The following is a 20,784-nucleotide window of genomic DNA, read 5'->3' as shown; positions in this document are numbered from 1 at the left end:
AAATGTCAGGTATGTAGATGACAGATGTATAATGATGAATTTACAAAGTGTATAAGGTACAGTTGTTCCTGAAAATGTTTTTGGCATCAGCCATTACAGTAAGTCAAACGCTGTGCTGATTGGGTGATTCACAGAAGAGAGGAAACAGTATTTCACCACTGATTTGATTTTTCTGTGTGTAGCTAGAGCCCTAGACATATGAGATCATTAACACCGACAGCCACAGAGCCTCGGAAAGTGCAGTGATATGGTACTGCTTATTCCCTGTAAATGAGCTCACAGGCTGACCTATGGCATCCTGGGTTCTAGATGTGTGACAGTTCACAGTCATTTCATGACTGCTGTTTAAAAACAAAGGTCACTGAGGATAATTAATCTAATTTCAAGCCTCAGAGGTGGGCCTTATGGACATGCTTAGCCGTGTTTTAACTGAACTACTGAGCAGGTAGATTTCCCATGGAGCATCCTTCCGGTAGTCTCAACATATGCTCTGTGTGATAGTCATCTAGAAAGATTCCCAGACCACTCTTGCCTAATCCCATGCCAAGTAATCTTGATTGATGGTTTCAGTGACTGACAACCTTTCCCGTGCATCAGAAGTACCCAGAGGCCTTCTTAGAATACAAACTTAAACTCCATTCTGTAGCCTCCTGCTAGAGAGAGGTGTGACTACCTCCCTCTCGCTCCTCTCCCTCCCTTTTCTTTTTCTTTGTGGGACCCCACCGATTTTATTTTCAACAGTTATCTGAAGGACGCCACTGTTCAGAAACTATATTGCTCTGGATTTCTCAGCTACCCAAGTCCTTAGAAAGTGACTGCTAGGGTTGAAAGTTGTGTTCATGTTGGCCCCATGATGAGGGAAGCTTGGATTTCCAGGCTTTTGGACCAGGTTATCCTATTGTAATCAGAATATACAAAGAAGTAGCTAGTCCCTTGTTTATTTTGGGAGGCCTTCCCTTATCGTTAATATCACAAAACCAAGAGGACTGACATTAATAGTCTTTGCCTCCTGACAAGAGACCTGGTTTGAAGTCCTGAGATACTGTTGCCCATGTGATCGTGAGAAAGGAGATTGCCTTAGGCAGGCAGAAGTGAAAGTTCCTCCATTCTTCTGCGGTTAAGAGGTCAAATCACTGCCCCAGGTACTCAGGGTTAATGCTAGTCACTGTTACATCAGCAGTAAGACGGTGGCAGGAATATACATCTTCACAGTCCCTACCACTGACCATGGAATTCCACAGGAAGAGCCACCCCAGTTCTCATGCTGTAAAGCAGGGCTCCCTAAACTTCTCCCGCCCATTGACCCCTGCTTACCTAAGAAATTTTATATCACCCCGGATGTAGAGGTGTGTAAACATATGTATACATATTATGTACTTACTGGAAATCTTAAACTCATACAACCCCAGCTATATACGTATGTAAACATATGTATACATATTATACACTTACTGGAAATCATAAATTCATACCCCAGGTATATAAGTGTGTAAACATATGTATACATATTACGCAGTTACTGGAAATCATAAATTCATTTTGAAACACTTACTTGGCATACATATATTTTTACCATTCATTAAGAATGAAACAAATATGACTACTATAAGTTGGGTGTGGTTGCGTGAAGAACTAAATTTTGCTGAGTATTTGATATTGCAGGACGTAAAGTATCTTCAGAGAGTTTTCAGAGTTTTCCTGTAGTTTAATTTTATAATTAGTGCTGGCAGAAATGTCTTAGAGCCTTTTCTGAAATTATTGGAAATTCTGTCTTAATCCCAAGCCTAGACCCATTAAACAAGTTTTTTTGTTTGTTTGTTTTTGTGGGTTTTTTTTTTTGTGTGTGTGTGTGTGTGTGTGTGTGTGTGTGTGTTTTGGTTTTTCGAGACAGAGTTTCTCTGTGTAGCTTTGCACCTTTCCTGGAACTTGCTCTGTAGCCCAGGCTGGACTCGAACTCACAGAGATCCGCCTGGCTCTGCCTCCCGAGTGCTGGGATTAAAGGTGTGTGCCACCACAGCCCAGCTAAACAAGTTTTTATGAAACTCGAGTCATCAGTTCAAATAGCAATTTTAAAAATCAAACTTCGCAGCAATGCCATCTACTGTTTTTTGATGCATGCTGAAGAATGACTTGGTAAAAAGTAGAAGCCTTTGTAAAATATTGAAAGTATTTGTCTTTATAGAAATAGAAAAGCAAAAGACTCACTGCGGTTTATAACATACAGAAGTTCTGAGTCTGAGCTGAGGTGTCCCAGGCAGTGACTGCCTGCATTGTGTGGTGGGAGGACCTGCAGGATGCCCAGTGCGTGGTTTTCCTTGGTGTGGTGATATTTTGTTTGTACTCTAACAAACAGAATTTGCCTGAGAATCAGAGGACAGAGCCAGCCATAGATTAGACACAGAGGCCAGGCAGTTTTGGTACACGCCTTCAATCCTGTCACTCACCTCATGTATTTGCTCCTTGTATTTGGGAGGCACACTCGCCATTAATCCCAGCACTAGGAAGGTTGAGACAGGAAATGATGTGGCTGGGTGGAGAAAGGAATATAAGGCGGGAAGAGACAGGAACTCAGGCCCTTTCGGCTGAGGACTCCGGCGTTCAGTCTGAGGATTCATGGAGACAGGATCTTCCCTTTTGGCTGAGGAGTTGGCGAGGTGAGAAGTGGCTGTGGCTTGTTTCCTTTGATCTTTCAGTATGTACCCCAATACGTGGCTCCAGGTGTTTATTGTAAGACCAATTGGGACTCGTGCCCCACTTCAGTACAAGGCTGCAGTGACGCCCCTGCAGGCGAGGGCTCATTACATAGTACATTTTTAATAAATTTTGTTCATTCAGAAACCTTTTATTATTGCCAAGTTTTTTGGACACCCACAGTTCTACAATCCCATACAAGACCACAAGCCACACTTTAAGAATCAGGCCTTTGCGTGGTAGTGGTGGTACATGTCGCTAACCTCAGTGCTGGGGGATGGAGAAAAGTAGATCATTGGGACTTACAGACTAGCCAGTCTCGAGCTCCAGGTTCAGTGAGAGATCTTGTTTCAAATAAGGTAGAGAAGCAGTTAAGTAAGATGTCCAGTGGTGATGTCAACCTTCTCCTCCTCCTCCACACAAGCCTTCGTAGGAGAATGTACCCCCCACACACACACTTCTCCTTCTCCTCTTCCTTCTCCTCCTCCTCTTTATCTGAGATCCTGTTATCAAGCCATAGAGAGAGAAGGAATTCTGTCTGTTGGCTGAGCATTTCAGGTAGCATCTCAAAGGAGACAGAGTCAGCCCTGTCCTGAGGACCTGGGTGAAAGAGTGCCTTTCATCTTCATCTCTACATAGTGATGGCGTGTGAACAGATTACTGTCTTGATCACTTGCTCCTGTACACATTTCTTTTTAATTAATTTTTTTTCATACAATATATTCTCATGAGTCACCTCCAGCTCCTGCTAGATCCTCTCCACACACCAACTCTATGCCCGTTCCCCCCCCCCCCCCCCCCCCCCCCCCCCCCCCCCGCTCTTTGAGACAGGGTTTCACTGCGCAGTCCTGTCCTGGCTGTCTTGGAACTCGGTAGACCAGGCTGGCCTCGAACTCACAGGGATCTGCCTGACTCTGCCTCCCAAGTGCTGGGATTAAAGACGCACTGCCCTGGCTTGGGCTCTCTCTTTGGAAAAAACAAAAACAAGAAACACACACACAAAGCCCTTCTTCACAAAAACAGAAACCAAATATGCAAGAAAAAAAAAACAGTTAAACAAATTCCACAAAGCAATATGAAATAAACATTTTTTAAAAATTATCATTGAGTTTATTTTGTGTTGTCCAGCTACTCCGGGGCTCTTGTTGGTACTGTATCTAGTGAGACACCATTGGAGAAAACTAATTTTTCCTTTGCAAGCATGTATCAAATGTATTGTGTCAGTGAGTTCCTGGTTAGGGGTGCCCCCCCCCCATCTATTGGTTTCTTTGTTACTAGTGAAGTTTGTGTCTACTTCCCTCGTCAGTGCTGGGAGCCTGTCCAGTTTGAACCTGTGCAGGCCCTGTGTGTGCTGCTACAGTCTCTGAGTTCATATTTACATCAGTCCTGTTGTGCCTGGAAGACACTTTTTCCTTGGAGTCATCCATCCCTGTGGGCTCTTCTAATCTTTGCGCTTACTCTTCTGCCTAGATCCCTGAACCCAGGTCAAAAAGTATTTTAAATCAACCATGCTATATAAAGGCTAGAATCTTACATTTTGCTTTAAAATGCTTGTTTTCTCTGGTGTGTGATTCAGGAAGTCTTACGGTTTAACCTTGTCTTCCAGGGATTGCCCACACTTCTGCTGCGGTCGGTTCCGATGGCTGGTAATAAAGGAAGAGGACGTGCTGCCTATACCTTCAATATTGAGGCTGTTGGCTTCAGCCGAGGGGAAAAGTTGCCTGATGTTGTGTTGAAGCCCCCTCCGCTGTTCCCTGTAAGTTCCTGACAGCTCGGTTTTCATAATGTATTTCTGCATGGTTTCGGGGTCTAGGGCTTGAATGCATGGTTCTATCATGATATCCTCATGTCTAAGAATAAAAGGCTGTGTGGCCTCTACCTTGTTCTCAAACAACTGGTTATTCTCAGAACCTGTCTGAGTTTTCAGACTAATTTCTTAAATACAGAGAACAAAATATACCTTTCTACAAGCAACAAGTACTGTGTGAACTAAGAATTATTTGAAATCCTTGTGTCTTCTACTGATGTTATTAATGTATTCTAATTACCAAAATAATATTTTAAGTAGCTTTATGATGTCCCCTGATGTACCCAGTGATTTTCTTCATATTTTGTATTTATAGAAAATAATTTGCTCCTTATTATACCACTTTTTTCTTATTCAAGTTTATTGCTGTTGATTAATTGTTTTGTCTCAGTCACTTCATGTTCAGAAACATTTCCACTACATTAGGGATTGCTTGTAAACTTATGGACATAAGGCTGATGTTTCAATTGAAAACAGTAGCTTACATTTCCGGATGGGTGTATGCTGCTGCTCCAAGCTGATCATGGATCCAAGATCCTCTGAATTAATTCCCTGCATTCACCGTTCCTGTTTCAGATGGAGAAGTCCTTTGTTGAAGGACTTGTGGCCGTAGAGAACCCTGGGCAGATGAATCTTTGTTCTAGACACTCACATAAAGGAATTATACTTTCTAAAAAATTATATATTTTGGATGTTTTGAGATTTTTATGCAGGAATACTGTACTTAAATCATTTTCACCCCTCCAACTCCTCTCATGTCCTCCTCACTCCCTCTTAAACTCACGACCTCTTTTATAATTATTACATGTATATACTTTATATATGCAGTAATTATAACATGTATACCCCCACACGCAGCCTACTGGTCCATTTAGTGTTGCTTGTGTGTGCATGTGTTAGGCCTGAATGTGAGACGTTAGACAACGTCGTGGAGGACTTGTTTTTGGAGAAAACTTTTCCCCTCTCTGCAGCAATTGGTTGACTGTAGCTCTTTATCAGAGCTGGGGGTGGGGCTTTGGAATTCCCCCTCCACCAGGCCACGTCACCTGCTGTTGTCATTATGCAGATCTGTTTTGACAACCATACTTGTGATTTCAGGGATCGACTTCTGATTTCAGGGATCGACTTCTGTGTGTGCAGAAGACACTGTCTCACTTCAGGTGTTCAACTCTCTGCCTCTTGCATCATTCCATGCTTTTGTGATGTCCTCTGAGGCTGGGTGTAGAGGTTGTGGTCTTGATGTACCAAAAGGGCACCCCACAGTCTCTTACGCTGCATTTTGACCAGTTGTGGGTCTTTGTAAGCACCTCTGTGGGCTGCAGAAAGAAGCTTCTGTGAGGAGAGCTGAATTTACCTGTGGGTATAAGGATGATGGTAATTGGAATACAGTTAGGAATTGTATTTGTCTAGGGAACTGGTAGTAGTAGGTTTTCCCTGGGGTCTAGAACCTCTTCGGCCGGGAGTAGCTGGCTGGGTTTGCAGTATCAGGGATGGATCTCCTCCTACTGAGTGGGCCTTACATCCAGGTGATGGCTGTTGATTACCCCCAAGTTAGAAGTGCCGTGATTGCACCATGGGGGTACTTCGCCACTGGGCCAGTCATTGTTGCTCATAGACTTTACGGCTGGGTGGGACTCCTGGCTGCTCTTCTCCTCTGCCAGTTCCTACAGCACCCTCCATCTCCACAGGAGCAAACCCACAGGGAGGGGGCTCCCAGGTGGTGTCTTCAGCACCTTAAAGCCCTGGGAGGCAGTGAAGGGCAGTGGCTGTAGCCTGTGGGAGGCAGTCAGGGGCAGTGGCTGTAGCCTGTGGGAGGCAGTGAGGGGCAGTGGCTGTATGTAGCTTGTGGGAGGCAGTGAGGGGCAGTGGTTATAGCCTGTGGGAGGCAGTGAGGGGCAGTGGCTGTAGCCTGTAGGGGCAGTGAGGGGCAGTGGCTGTTGTTGATGTAACCAACCGTCTTATTAAATAAGAAATACAGAACCAATGTAAAAGAGAAAGCCGAGAGGTCAGAGCTCAGAGCTAAAATCTCACCCTTCCTCCTGCGGTGTCCCAGCTTCCCGAAAAGAGAGCTATTTCCTGTGTGTATGTCTTTTCATAGTCTTTTGTTCTGCCTTCTCATTGGTTGTAAACCCAAACACGTGACTGCCTCGTCACTGTCTGTAAGTACCGCCCCCCCCCAGGTCTTTTTTTTATTTTTTTATTTTTTATTTTTTTAAAGATTTATTTATTTATTATGTATACAGCATGTATGACTGCAGGCCAGAAGAGGGCACCAGATCTCATTACAGATGGTTGTGAGCCACCATGTGGTTGCTGGGAATTGAACTCAGAAACTCGGGAAGAACAGCCAGTGCTCTTAACTTCTGAGCCATCTCTCCAGCCCCCGCCCCCCAGGTCTTAAAGGCATATGTCTCCAATGCTGGCTGTATCCCTGAACACACAGAGATCTACCTAGCTCTTCTACCAAGTGCTGGGATTAAAGGCGTGTGCCACCACCGCCACACTCTTGCTATGGCTCTAATAGCTCTGACCCCCGGGCAACTTTATTAACATACAATCAAAATCACATTTCAGTACAATTAAAATACCACCACAGGCTGTATGTAGCCTGTGGGAGGCAGTGAGGGGCAGTGGCTGTAGCCTGTGGGAGGCAGTGAGGAGCAGTGGCTGTAGCCTATATTGTTTTGGGCGTGTCTTGGACACTCCAACCAGTGACTCAACCCACACCTGACACTGGGGTTTTTTTTAGTCTAGGGCTCTTGTGGGGAGCATTATTACCCTGCATAGTGTAACTCCATTTAAACTATATATATGAGCACACATATATATACGCTTATAAATAATGTTCCTCTGGCTTTTGCACACATCCTTGGTGTCATTTATCTCTCCTTCCTTGCTCTCCCTCTGTAGTACCTTCCTTCTCCTACCTACATCCTCAGGATGTAAGTTCTGTTGCCCAGTACACAGTAGTTGCTCAAGAAATAGTTTTGAATGCCTAAGTAGATTCAGAACCCACCTTTGGAAATATTCTGTATCTGTACCCTCTCCAAACATATGCATCTTTACCATGTATGCTGGGAGCCCACTTTTTTTTTTTTTTTTTAAAGATTTATTTATTTATTATGTATACAGTGAGTGTTCTGTCTGCAGGCCAGAAGAGGGAGCCAGATCTCATTGTAGATGGTTGTGAACTACCATGTGGTTGCTGGGAATTGAACTCAGGACCTCTGGAAGAGCAGTCAGTGCTCTTAACCTCTGAGCCATCTCTCCAGCCCGGGAGCCCACTTCTTAATGAATACACACATATGATCATATATTCATACAGCACATGCATATAAACATCATATGTGTGGAATCTTTTTCCTACCTCTAAAATGAGAGTAAAGAAGGAAATGGGCTAAAAAGTTAGATCATAGAAGTTCAACATCTTTATTATTTTATTTTCTTCAAAATTTTTAGACACAGTTTTACATTGCAGCCCGTGCTGTGCTGGAACTCGCTCTATACCCCAGGATGGCCCTGAGTTGGGAGCCTTGAGTTGGGAGCCACAGCCGCCCAAGCGCTGAGATGACAGGAGCGGGCAGCCTTACCTGTCTGGAAGCTCAGCAGCTTTTGAGCTGATTGTCAAGTTTAGTGCTCATGCAGCATAGTCTTTCCATAAAAGCATCGCTGTCTAGAATGTGGATAAAAGAAATACCCAAATCCTCAATTTATTTAAGCAGGCTTTGTCTCTCAATGTAACTAGGACACAGATTACAAGCCAGTGCCCCTGAAAACAGGAGAAGATGAAGATTACATGCTGGCCCTGAAGCAGGAGCTGAGAGAGACGGTGAAGCGAATGCCTTATTTTATTGAGACCCCTGAAGAGAAACAAGGTGTGTATTGGGCTCTTCGTGAGGCAGCTTGGTGCTAACAGATGAAGCAGGGTATGCAACCAGCTTGAGGAAATTACTTATCAGAAATGTCAAAAAGGACAAACATTCTTATTGTATCTTTTTCTTCCATGAGTTTCTGTAGCATGAATCTTAAAAGTTCTTATTAATAAAATCAAACCTGAGACAGGTATTGGGGTGAACACTGGAAGATCAGAGAACCAGAGCAAGCCACAGCTAACCTCACCTGGCCAACTTCTCAGCTGGTCTTGTTTCCTCAGACTGGATGCTTCTGTGTCCTCATCCCAAATGGCTCTCAGCTGAACTGCTGCTTGAAAGCCTGAAGCTTAACCAGCTAAAAGCTTAACCAGCCAAATGCTGCTAGTTTCTGGTCTTCATGCCTTATATACCTTTCTGCTTTCTACCACCACTCCCTGGGATTAAAGGCTGGCTTTCTGGGATTACAGGCGTGATGAGTCACCAAGTCTGTCTGTATCCTTGAACACACGGATTTCTGCCTCTGGAATGCTACGATTAAAGGCGTGTGCTACCACTGCCTATCCTCTATGTTTAATATTATGGCTGCTCTGTCTCTGACCCCAGATAAGTTTATTAGTGTGCACAATATTTGGGGGAACACAATACCACAAGTTTCTCTTTGCAAACTTACTCATAATACTTTGTGTCTTCCCTTTATAATGCAATAATATATTAGCTTTTTAAAATATTCTTAGTAGTCTTAGAAAATATAACCTTATGGTCATGTTATTCCATTATGTGGACAAAACGTTAATTATCACTAATTTCCTGCTGATGAATAAAGTGTTTTTTCCATTTGTTTCTTAGCTATGCAATGCTGTGATTATTGCCACTGTACACAACTCATAACTTTTTACTGGATGCCTCTGATTACTGACAGTTTAGGCTAAAAATCTTCAAAAACCCTGATTTTCAGTCTATTGCTTATATTCTGATGACATAAAATATAAAGTATGTGTTCACTCTTGATGTTGAGGCAGAGGAAGAATTACACTTTGGGAAGGCTCGGCCGTCTCAGGCTGGAAGGGGAAGTGGTTTCAGAGGAAGTGAGCCTCTCATGAGCAGTTCTTAAGTACAATAAAACGTATTGATTGTTAGAGATCAATATCGTCTTTGAGTTCTTAAAACAGCATCATTAAAACATGAGAACTTCGTATGGTATCCGTTCATGCCATTAGTATTGAAGCTGTTCTTTTTTTTCTTTCTAAGAGACATACATTGGCTGCGTCAAAAAGGAAGTGTATAGATGATGTTATTACATGTGTTTATAACAAGCATGTTGGACAGGTTTAATCTTGATGACTTATCTGCTTGAGTGTATATAATGGTTTGATTAATTTTACCTCAATAATAGAGATTTTTTTTTACTTGATTCTGTTGCATATTTTTGTCTGGATTTAAAAATAAAATAAAATTTTATATATTTTTAAAAAGAACTAATAAATACCTATTTTTATTTTAAAAATCAACCATACATGGTATACTTTAATCCTATTAAAATCTGATTTTTCTTTAGGTAGGAGACTTGTTTAGCTAATGGAATGTGATTAAAATGCATGTCTAACTGAAAAGTATCAGCTCATTCAAGCAGTTGGGTGAGTGTTTTAGGTAGGGCCATTGTTCTAGTTACTGTTCTGTCACTGTGAGGAGACACACCAGGAGCAAGGCAACGTTTATGAGAAAACATTTAATTTTGGGGGGTTTGCTTACAGATTCAGAGAGTTAGGTCATGATCAGTATGGTTTTCCTTTTATGTCGACCAAACTATTACATCAGATATTATTTTTGTGCATTTTGTTATGTTTGTTTGTTTGAAATAGGGTCTCACTATGTATCTCTGATATCCTTGGAACTTACTGTGTTGACCAAGATGGCCTCAAACCCACAGAGCTGTACCTACCTATTCCTTCCAAGTTCTGGAATTAAAGATATGCACCACCATATCTGACTTATATCAGCTTTTAAGAAAACATGAAATGTTTGCAGAAACTTTCATCTTTTTATTTTAACACTCATTGAAAAACATTGAGAATTCAAAATTTTGCTTTCTCCTTGTAATGCCAAAGGAAGAAAAGTTACATAGGAAGATATTTTACAATAATTAGTCATGAGTCAGAAAATAAATGCACAGAGGGGTGGAAGCTCCTTGCCCCCTGATGGTAGGCAAAGTGTATGAGCAAAGTGACTGAGACCCCAGATGACAAGACCTTGGGTAGATTGTCTCAGATATAAAATCAATGAATATACAAATTTAATTCTTAGGAATTAAAAAGAAAGTATGCCTTCCTTATACAGTAAATCTTTGAGAAAGATGTCATCAGAAAATTTATAATAATTTGATATCTTGTTTGCTAAAATACATGTGACCATGTTTTTTTGTTTTGATATTTGTGCACTGAAATTTATCCTTGACGATTGTAAATGGAGATATACTGAAGCCAAAACCAAAGACAGAGACAGTGAGCAAACAGAAGCAGATTATATAGAGTTTTAAAAATTACTGGTCACCCATGCTTGTCATTTTATAAAAGAAAAAAAGAAAAGGAAAAAGAAAAAAGGAGACAATAAAGCCATTCCTATTCAGCAAAAGGAGTCTTAGCTGGGGTCTCATTGTAGATTTGTGCACTAGGTTTCTGCCTGACCCCACAATGCCCCCCATATCAAGACATCTCTTTCAGTACTCCCCTACTTCATCTACTCCTCAACCAGATCCCCACTAGCCACAATTCTACCCAGGAGATCTCTTCTATTTCCCCTTCCTAGGGAAATCTATGAGTCCCCATCCCCCCTTAGGCCCTCATTGCTACCTAGCTTCTCTGGGGCTGTAGATTGTAGCATGGTTATCCTTTACTTTACAGCTAATATCCATTTATGAATGAGTGCATACCATGTTTGTCTTTCTGGGTCTGGGTTATTTCACTCAGGATGATTTGCCTTCAGATTTCTTGATGTCATTGTTCTTAACAGCTGAGTAATACTCCATTATGTAAATAAATATACCACATTTTCTTAATCCATTTTTTGGTTGAGGGGTATCTAGGTTGTTTTTAGATTCTGGCTATTATGAATAAAGCTGCTATGAATATAGTTGAGTAATGTGCTTGTGGCATGATTGAGCATCCTTTGGGAATATACTCAAGAGTGGTACAGCTGGGTCTTGAGGTAGACTGATTCCCAACTTCCTGAGAAACCACCATATCAATTTCCAAAGTGGCTGTACAAGTTTGCACTCCCACCAGCGATTGAGGAGTGTTCCCCTTGCTCTACATCCTCTCCAATATCAGTGTTTTTGATCTTAGTCATTCTGACTAGTGTAAGATTACCATGTCAGAGTTGTGTTAATTTGCATAGTCATTCTATGTGTTAATTTGCATAGTCATTCTGACTAGTGTAAGATTACCATCTCAGAGTTGTGTTAATTTGCATTTCCCCTAGGATGTTGAACATTTCTTTAAATGTATCTCAGCCATTTGAGATTCTTCTACTGAGACTTCTGTTTAGATCTGTACCCCATTTTTTAATTGGATTGTTTAGATTAAATTTTTATACAATATATTTTGATTATGTTTTCCTCTTCCCCAATTCCTCCCAGCTCCTCCACACCTCTCTACCTTCCCAAGTTTGTTCTTTCTCTTTCTGCCTCTCAAAACTCCTTCACAACCAAGAAACCAAACCAAATCAAAACAAAAAAGACAAGAAACAAACAAACAAAAAACTCCCACAAAGACACAAAAAGAAAAATCATAACAAACAGATGAAAGATCAGCAAGACCAAAATGTTAAACAAAACAGTAAGCACACAATGAGTCCATTGAGTCCATTTTGTTTTGGTGAACTACTCCTGGACATGGGGCTTGCCTTGGAGTGTGGTTGATACACCTAGTGAGACTCCACAGGAGAAAACTGACTTCTCCCTTTGCCAGTGGGTAGCAATTACAAACGTTTTCTTGGTTAGGGCTGCGATTCTGTGTCCACTTCCCACCCCATGTGTCTTGAACCTGTGTAGACCCTGTGTGCGCTGCCTCAGTCTCTGTGAGTTTGTATGCACATCAGTCCTGTTCTGTCTGAAAGACATTGTTTGCTTGGAGTCATCCATCACCTCTGGTTCTTCCAATTGTCCTACCCCCTTATTCTTTATCTGAGACTGAGGGGAGGAGTTTGCTGAAGATACCCCATTCAGGACTGAATGCTCCACAGTTTGTGTGTGTGTGTGTGTGTGTGTGTGTGTCCCACTTGTACATTGTCCAGTTATGGGTCTCTGCTAATTTATTGACTTCAAGAAGAGCCTCTCTGATGATGGCAGAGTGAGGCACTGATCTGTGGGGTATAGCAGTATGTCATTACAAGTCATTTATTGCTATCTGAGCCCCTTTGACGGTGAGCTGTGCTTTCAAATGTCTGTGCTTTGGTTCTGTTTTCCTAGTTGTGTTGCTTGTGCAAAGGGCAAGGGTTTTTATCAGGGTTGCCTGGCAAAGCTGACAAATTAGAAGCAAGACACAGCCATGGCTCTGCTGATCCTGGCGCGTTCAGGTGCAATCTGTATGTAGCGCGCATCACCACCTCTGTAGAGCTTTCAATGGTTTGTAGAAGGCGTACAGCTGACACACTGTATTCCCCAAACAGGTAGCCTCTCACCACACTCAGCTTCCCTACCTCTGTCCTCCTTCCCGGTTGTGGAACCTCACAGACTGATTATGTGTAAATGAACTGGTGGAGGTGAGTCATCAGCCCCGCCCCACTAAGGTATCGATGTTCCACAGTTAGACTGAGTTAAAAGATCCAAGGCTGGAGGCTAGTTGCACAAGAACATAGAAAACGCTGAGTAGATCTCTCTACCTTTGTGTGGGCGTGGCTTCCTGACTCGGAACCTTTGTGACTATCCTCCCAGGCTAGGCGGGCCATCTCATGCTGAGACGGGTTCAAGGCTGGTGTTTCTGTTAGTCCATCCTTGCTCTTGCCAAATTTGTAACCGTGTTGCTCCGACTGAGCTTGTCAGCGTTGGTTCCGTTACATATGCTGCACACAAATGTAGGGATATATGAGAATAAAAGACCTTATCTAGGGATTAAGTTATTTTAAAGAATGGCTTATGTTTTGATGTTTCTGATGAGTGCTTTTTTTTTCTTTTTCCCCCCTAGATGATATTGAAAGGTATAGTAAAAGATATATGAAGGTATACAAAGAAGAATGGATTCCAGGTACTATAAATCAGACCATATTGAAGCTCCTTCTTAGTTTTACTTATGTATGTGTTCATGTGTGTCTGTGCCCTGTTTGTGAGGGTGCCATGGAGGCCAGAAGAAGGACTGAGATGCCCTGGAGTTGGTGTCACTGGAGTTATGGGTGGTTGTGAGCTCCCTGGTGTGGCTTGAAAGTGACCTTTTGATGGGAAGCAAGTGCTCTTAACCTCTGAGCCATCTTTCCAGCCCCTTAAAGTACTTCTTAAAGACCACCTTCTCCATCACATACCACAAAAAATATATTAGGTTCTTAGGTGTTTTCTTTGTTTAAACTATAGGAAAGTAGAGTCTTCTTTTCCCTCCTGTAATTAATTAGTAATGAAAATAATTCGGAAACTAAGAAAAGATTTTTATACTGTAACAAAAATGTCTTGGGCCTGGCGGTGGTGGCATATGCCTTCAATCCCAGCACTCGGGAGGCAGAGGCAGGCGGATCTCCATGAGTTCGAGGCCAGCCTGGTCTACAGAGCGAGTTCCAGGAAAGGCTCCAAAGCTACACAGAGAAACCCTGTCTCAAAAAAAAAAAAAAAAAAAGTCTAAAAGTGTGTTTTGTAGTTGTTTTATATATGTGTGTGTGTGTGTTTGTTGAGACACCATTTACTCTATATAGTCCATGCTAGCCTAGAACTCCTGATCCTCCGGCCTCAGCTTCCTGAGTGCTTTGACTGTAGTGCTCTACCACACCAGGCCAGCCTTTTAGATTTTAGGCTTTTTGCTCTCTTTTGTTGGCAGGGTCTTGTGTCTCCTAGGCTGACCTTTGACCCTTCTGTGTCCACCACTGGCCTGCTTTATCACACCCAGTCCTATGTGGTGCTGGATGTTGAATTTAGGCTTTCTCCGTGGTATGCGAATACTCTTATCAACTGGGGTTCATCCCCAACCCCGGATTTGAGACTTTCTAAGGAGAAAGTAAATGCCCAACTTAAAGGATATTTTAAACAAACTTGTGAGTCTTTCTGTTATTCAGGGAGACACAGGCAGTAAGATTTAGCTGCTCACGTACTGTTTTAATAGACACATACCCGACAGCTTGTGTTAGCATTCAGAAGTTTTACAACAGGCAGGATGGAGGGGCTTCAGAGGAAGCATCATTCAGCCAGTTTACTTTGTAAACAGTAAACGGTTGCCATGGAAACGGAATAACCATCAGGTCTCCTGAAAGCGGCGCTGTCCGTCAGGCTGTCGTCCTTTTGTACCTCTGACAGCCGTGTTCATAGAAACTGCCCTTCAGAAAATGTGCACACGTCCTCAGCTGCCTCACCACTTTCCCAGGGTGGAGGGCCTGCTCTTCCTGGTTGATCTTAAACGGTGGGATCAGGGTGCAGCCCTCTCCCAGGTCATTCTTTTTATATGCTTTCTCATGATCTAAGTAGTTTGAAACTAAAATATATTCAAAGCAAAATTTATCACTGCGGGTAAAATGATGAACATTTGCACAAATACACTGATATCCCTTTATTAGCAGCCAATATCTTTAAGTCTTTTTTGGATATTTCAAATTTTTTAATTTATGTGTTTGTGTTGTGTGCACATGTGTATGTGTGTGTGTTTACACCACATGTGTATAGGTGCCTTAGGAAGCCAGAAGAGGGCATCAGATCTCCTAGAGCTGGAGTTACGTATGGCTGTAGCCCGCTAGCATGGGAGCTGGAGACTAACAGGAAGTGCTCTTACCACTGAGCCATCTCTTTGGCCCCTTTCAATCTGTATTTACAAACTTCAGTGTCATGTATATCTGTATTATTAAAAATTAAAAATGAGGGTAAGGATTTTAAAATGCTTGCCTAGCATATATGAGGCCCTATGAGGTCCCAAGTTCAATTCCTAGCACCCTCCACAAATTAAAAGAAAGTAAATAATTCAAGGAATTGTTTAGTTAGTACAACTGAAAGTCATTTGAAAGAATTTACATATTCACAACTACTAGTATTTTTAATTGAAAAATTTCAAATAATTATTAAAATAATTTATTTTATATTACATGTATTGGGTTTGATTACATCCCTTAACTTTTGAAAAAAATTGTTACATAATATATATATCTTGACATCCACAAGGAGTTTCCAGATGACTTCTTTCCAAGACACTGTATTGCAACATTTCAAAGCAGTTTGATGAGCTCTCTTTCTTTACAGGAGACACTGTGTTACTGTGGGTTCTGTGTTTGTTTGTTAGGTTCCAGGCTGTACAGTCAGACACTAAGAAATGTTGCAGTCTTTGCATGTGCAGCTGCCATTGTGTTCTGAATTAGGTCCAGAGCCACCAAGGAAACTAAGACGTTTCTACTCTTTCTTTCATATACACAGACTGGAGAAGACTTCCGAGAGAGATGATGCCAAGGAAAAAGTGCAAAAAAGGTATGTTCACTAACTCGAGACTGTCGTCCAGGGTGGAAACGATTACTGCTGAAATTCTGTCAGTGCAGAAGTCAGCCTGAAGTTATCCTCAGCATTGTAGAATCTTTTTCCTGAAGAATGTCTGGCATTTGCATTATTTTACTGGAGCTTGGTTGCTATTGACGTTTTTGAACCTTCTATTGTCTTGAATTAATCTTGTTGACAGTTGTTTTATTTCGTCAGAGAACTGTGACCATTCCTTATCATCATGAAAAAAATTTATAGTTTATAAAAATTTGTTGGTAGCTGGCAGAATCTCCATATGAAATAATGCTCTATTCCCTGCTGTTTTAGAATAACCCGAAAATGAAATATTTGGCTTAGAGTAAACCAATTACAGGTCCTAAAGCTGTTGAAACATTTCCTTTCGCGTATGCGAGGTGGCAAGTAAAGCATTTTGATGTTCCCTGTGAAGACAGGTCTCGAGCCCATCGAGTGCAAGCTCTTTCCTAGCCTTCCACCCTCAGCCAGTGCAGGTTACCCCGTACTTCTGTTCGCTTCCCAGCTGCTAGGCGCTGGCTCCGTTACATGGGCTCCCCTGAGGCGTGATGGAGAAGCCCTGGCAGGACCTCTGCTTGTTATTCTGATGCTTCAGTCTGACATCACCTTATAGTAGATTTTCTCTCTTGTGAGACTGATGTTTCAGTACTTGGTTAACATATACTTGGTTGTAGTCGTTAAAAGTAGCGTGTGAAGTGATTATATTTGTTTCCAGCTCCGTGAGGTGTGGTGATTTTGTGGGAGGAACTTAATTTACGAAATGACGTCGTGGGTGCCTGGTAGGAGGAGAGCTGGGGGACCCAGCTGTTCCTCTGGAATATCGGTTAACAGCTGGTTGTTTCGTTGCAGTGGATCCGAAATCCAAAACAGCCAAAGCTGCAGACAGAGGTCCTTCACTCACTAATTCTGCAGATGTGTTGAAAAAAATTGAGGTAAGGTTATAATTACAAACATGAACTGGGAAAATATCAAAGGTTTCTGAATTCCCCCCAAGTGCCCGCCTTGAGGAGATTTCTATCAGAGTCCAGATCAGATGCTACAATAACTAAGGATTCTAATCTGAGGGATATAAAATGAATCTTAAGCACACTGAGTTCTTTAGTCCATTCACTTTATTCTAAGTCAAGTCTATCCACACATTTTCTTTTCTGTTCTCATCGTTAGCTCCTCTTGGTCCCTCCTGTTCTCAGTCCCTTCTGCTGTTCTCTCATCTCTATCTAGTTCTTTCCATCTGTCCTCATCTTTGTTCTTCTCCATCTACCCTCCCAGTGCTCTCAGAGAACCAGTATATATACTCACACAGTAATTCTTTGGTAAAGCCATGTGAGGCTTGAAGTTTTCAGGGTCACAGAGAGGTGATAAGGATCAACACTTAAAGCAATAAATGTCAGCTTCCAATTACAACCCAAAAGGGGAGTGACTAAAGGGGAGTTCTCTGGTAGGGTCAGCTAAAGGCTAAGATCCGTTAGGGAATCTGGGAATAGCACCTGGCTGAGGAGGAATTAAAACTTAATTTGCATAAGAAAGAAGTTTGGTACCTATCACCTGCCTGGCCTTGACAATCTCCTTGGGTCAGTGGGAAGTAACTGCCTTAACTAAGTAACTAGCAGATGGCTAAAACATCATCTCAGGAATGTGAGCAGTAAATCCACCTTAAATTAGGGTCTTGTGTAAATAACTCCGGGGTGAAGGTAAGGAGTTGAGGATTTAATTGCCAGTGGTTATTTTCTCTACCTGTGGGTGAGATGAGCTAATGTTTATCTATCTGCATTTGTCCTTGGAAAAAGGTATCTTTGCTGAAATACTTTTGTCTGGAGAATGGCCCTGGCCAGATTTATGTAAAATAAGCACAGCTGGGGACAGTTATGCAATTACCCCAAATGTATAAGGGAAAGTTGTGCCCAAGATTGAGCTGCAATCGTGAGATCACATGTACACATAACATGGAGATGCACGGTAAATGGGGAGAATCATGGCTGTTATTGCACAAGAAGTTTACAACTAGAGACAGCCACTTCATTCAAAAGGCAGTAATTCCATAACACCTTGCGAGATGGTTTCCTCTAAAAGAACCCTTAGTTCTGATAGGTTGACCCTCTGAACTCTAGTTGTCACCTGCTGTATACTCCATGGACTCCTGCTACCAGTGGCTCTCAACAAAAGGCCATACTTCTTCCTTTACTTTTCAGCCTTCCCTTTTTAATGAGGAGTTGGCAGGGGAGGGGCCAGCGCTTAAGTTGGGTGTGGAGGAGCGAGCCCCTCAGTGGAGGAGCACATGGCCCTGCCTTTCCATCTCCTGTGCTGCCCTTCCTGTTCTTCTCCCTTTCTAAGCAGCACCCACGATCCCAGGCCTTCTCTTTACTGTATCCGTAACTCCCCCTTGTAGTCCAGTGGGGCATGGGGGAGGGGAGAGATACATGAACCACTGGCATAATTCAGTGGAATTCTTTAGAAAAGTCCTCTTCTCCCTTGGTGGATGCACATGTTCCTCCCCGTTCCCCCAGTGCTTTGTGGCATATATAGAAGACTCTATTGAGGCAAAGCTGGTATTCTGTGGAACTTACTTTTCTAGCATTAAGCAAAGCAAACAAAATTTAGGTTAGTATCTTAAAAATATGTTCTCTCATTCTTGCCCATACTGTTTATTTTCTTTGTTGTTAACTCCAAAAGTACACATTTCTTATATATCCTTTCAGAAATACTTTATGTGTCTGAGTGTTTTGGCTGCACGTATATATGTGCATCACACGAGTGCCTGGTGTCCGTGGACATCAGAAGCAAGGTTAAGATCCCCTGGGACTGGAGTTATGAAACCTGGGTCCTCTGCAAGATCAACAGGGCTCTTAAATGCTGAGCCAAGTACCCAGCCTGAGTTCCCCCTTTTAGTAACAAAGATAGCATGTCACACTTCTGCATTTCTATTTTATTACTTTGTAAAATGTCGTGAACATGGTTCCATATCCGACTCTACAGAGCTCCCTCATTCTTCCTTGGGCAACCCTGTTAGAATGAACCATAGTTATTTAATAACTTCATTAATCCTCTGCTCAAGAATACTGTTTCTTCTAATGTTTTGCTATTATAAGTAATGCTGTGACTTTATAATAAGTATGTCATTTCACATGAGTAGAGTAGTTTTTAGAAGTAGAACTGTTGGGCCAATTATTTTATGTATTGTATAAAACAGTTGATGATCGCCGGCCGCATTGATCTCCATATACCGTGTACTCCCTTGTATTTGCCTTGATGATGATAATTAAGCAACACTTACTGAGAACTTGTAGGTGCCAGGCAATTGGATGAGCTCTTTATGTACACTCTGTCCTGCAGAGCATGTACGTAGCCGACAGGTAGGTTGTCTTATTCCTTACAGGAGAAAGTCGATGGTTTCACGTATGCTCCTGCTGACCTCTTTGGCACATCTACTGGATGGAAAGCTGCTAGTTTTACTCTTTTAGTTTTTGTACAGTAGTTGAGCTGGATGATACTATGTCTAAAATATAATATCTGGAAGATCAATGAAGGAATAGTAATAACTGTCGGGTTAAATGAGGTGAAATTTATAGACCACAAACCCTGCCTGTCCGTAATGTTTGGAGTTCTAAAAGATGCACGTAAAGTGCTGCATGTGGTTTCTCCTCAGGACAAACTGCTTCCTTGTTGCTTACATTTACCACCTCTTCCAGAACATTCTAAACAGAGATCTTAGTGTGTTTACAGTTGTAACAGAACAATGGTTGTTTCTGGTTGTCGCCAGCAAAAGCAGCATCACATTTTATTGTTACAGCATCTCTGGATGGAGGTAGCAAGCAGCATGAGGTTCGAGTCTTACACACAATCCTGTGGCAGCAAAGTGAGACACGCGCCTTATTTCTGCATCACACCAGGGAGGCTCCTTGTTGCGTACATGGTGTCTGAGCTAGAAGACCTGTTCTGTGTCTGCATCTTAACTGTTTTCAAGAGGTCTATGTTATATCAGTCCTTTTCTCCTTAAACCTATAAAGAAAGCCTAAGTAGTAAAATCTCACGGAGGAGAAAAACGGAGGCTAGCTCATTGAAAAGAATGACGTAATGACCATAGTAAAAGGCATATACCTCTTCTAACTCAGTTCGCTGAAGTGCTTTATGGGTTTACTTGGGTGTATGTGGTAAAGAGAAAGATGAGGCTGTTTGCTTAAAGCTGTTTGATTTGGCAACAATGGAAATACAGATTCTCTGGTCCTTACAGCACATTAAATGAATGCTGTACTTTCAAAAATACAGGTTTGTTTTTGTTTTTATAAAACAATTTTGTTTCTAATTACAAAATAATTAGTGGCTTTTTTTCCAGATAATAATATATTTTTCACAGAGTAAAATAAATATAACATTCTACCTCCATTATGACTGAATTTAGCTGTAGGCTTTGTTACTTATGATCTAGCTAAAATAGGAAAGACACAATACCATGTATTAATTAATATTAGTATAGCCATATATTAATTAATATTAGTATAGCCATATATTAATATTAGTATAGCATCATATGTGTGTTTCTCAGATGTTTCAAAAGGTTTGTGAAAATTTTGTTCACTTGGAATTTTCCAAGAAGACTGCCAGTTGGGAAACTGTACACTTGATATCATTGTAATAACTGCCAAGGCAACACAAGGTTTATTATCAGGGTAAATCATCCTGTGAGTGTGGTCGTCTTGGTTTTACTTTGTTCTGCCTGAGTGAAGTGAATTGCCGGCAAGATA

The 20,784-nt window shown here is 41.8% G+C and overlaps 1 protein-coding gene across 1 annotated transcript in view; it reads left to right on the top strand.

Moving 5' to 3' along the window:
- Polr3g (RNA polymerase III subunit G) overlaps positions 1-20,784 on the top strand; it is a 34,649-nt gene that overhangs the window by 6,942 nt on the left and 6,923 nt on the right. The window contains exons 2-6 of the mRNA XM_006989819.4: positions 4,298-4,447; positions 8,244-8,373; positions 13,548-13,607; positions 15,956-16,006; positions 16,895-16,977. Coding sequence (XP_006989881.1) covers positions 4,331-4,447; positions 8,244-8,373; positions 13,548-13,607; positions 15,956-16,006; positions 16,895-16,977 — 441 coding nt within the window. The 5' untranslated portion in view covers positions 4,298-4,330. The remainder of the gene's footprint in view (positions 1-4,297; positions 4,448-8,243; positions 8,374-13,547; positions 13,608-15,955; positions 16,007-16,894; positions 16,978-20,784) is intronic.

Source organism: Peromyscus maniculatus, chromosome 15 (genome assembly GCF_049852395.1).
Source record: "Peromyscus maniculatus bairdii isolate BWxNUB_F1_BW_parent chromosome 15, HU_Pman_BW_mat_3.1, whole genome shotgun sequence".
NCBI lineage: Eukaryota > Metazoa > Chordata > Mammalia > Rodentia > Cricetidae > Peromyscus > Peromyscus maniculatus.
This window is presented reverse-complemented; position numbering and strand designations above follow the sequence as displayed.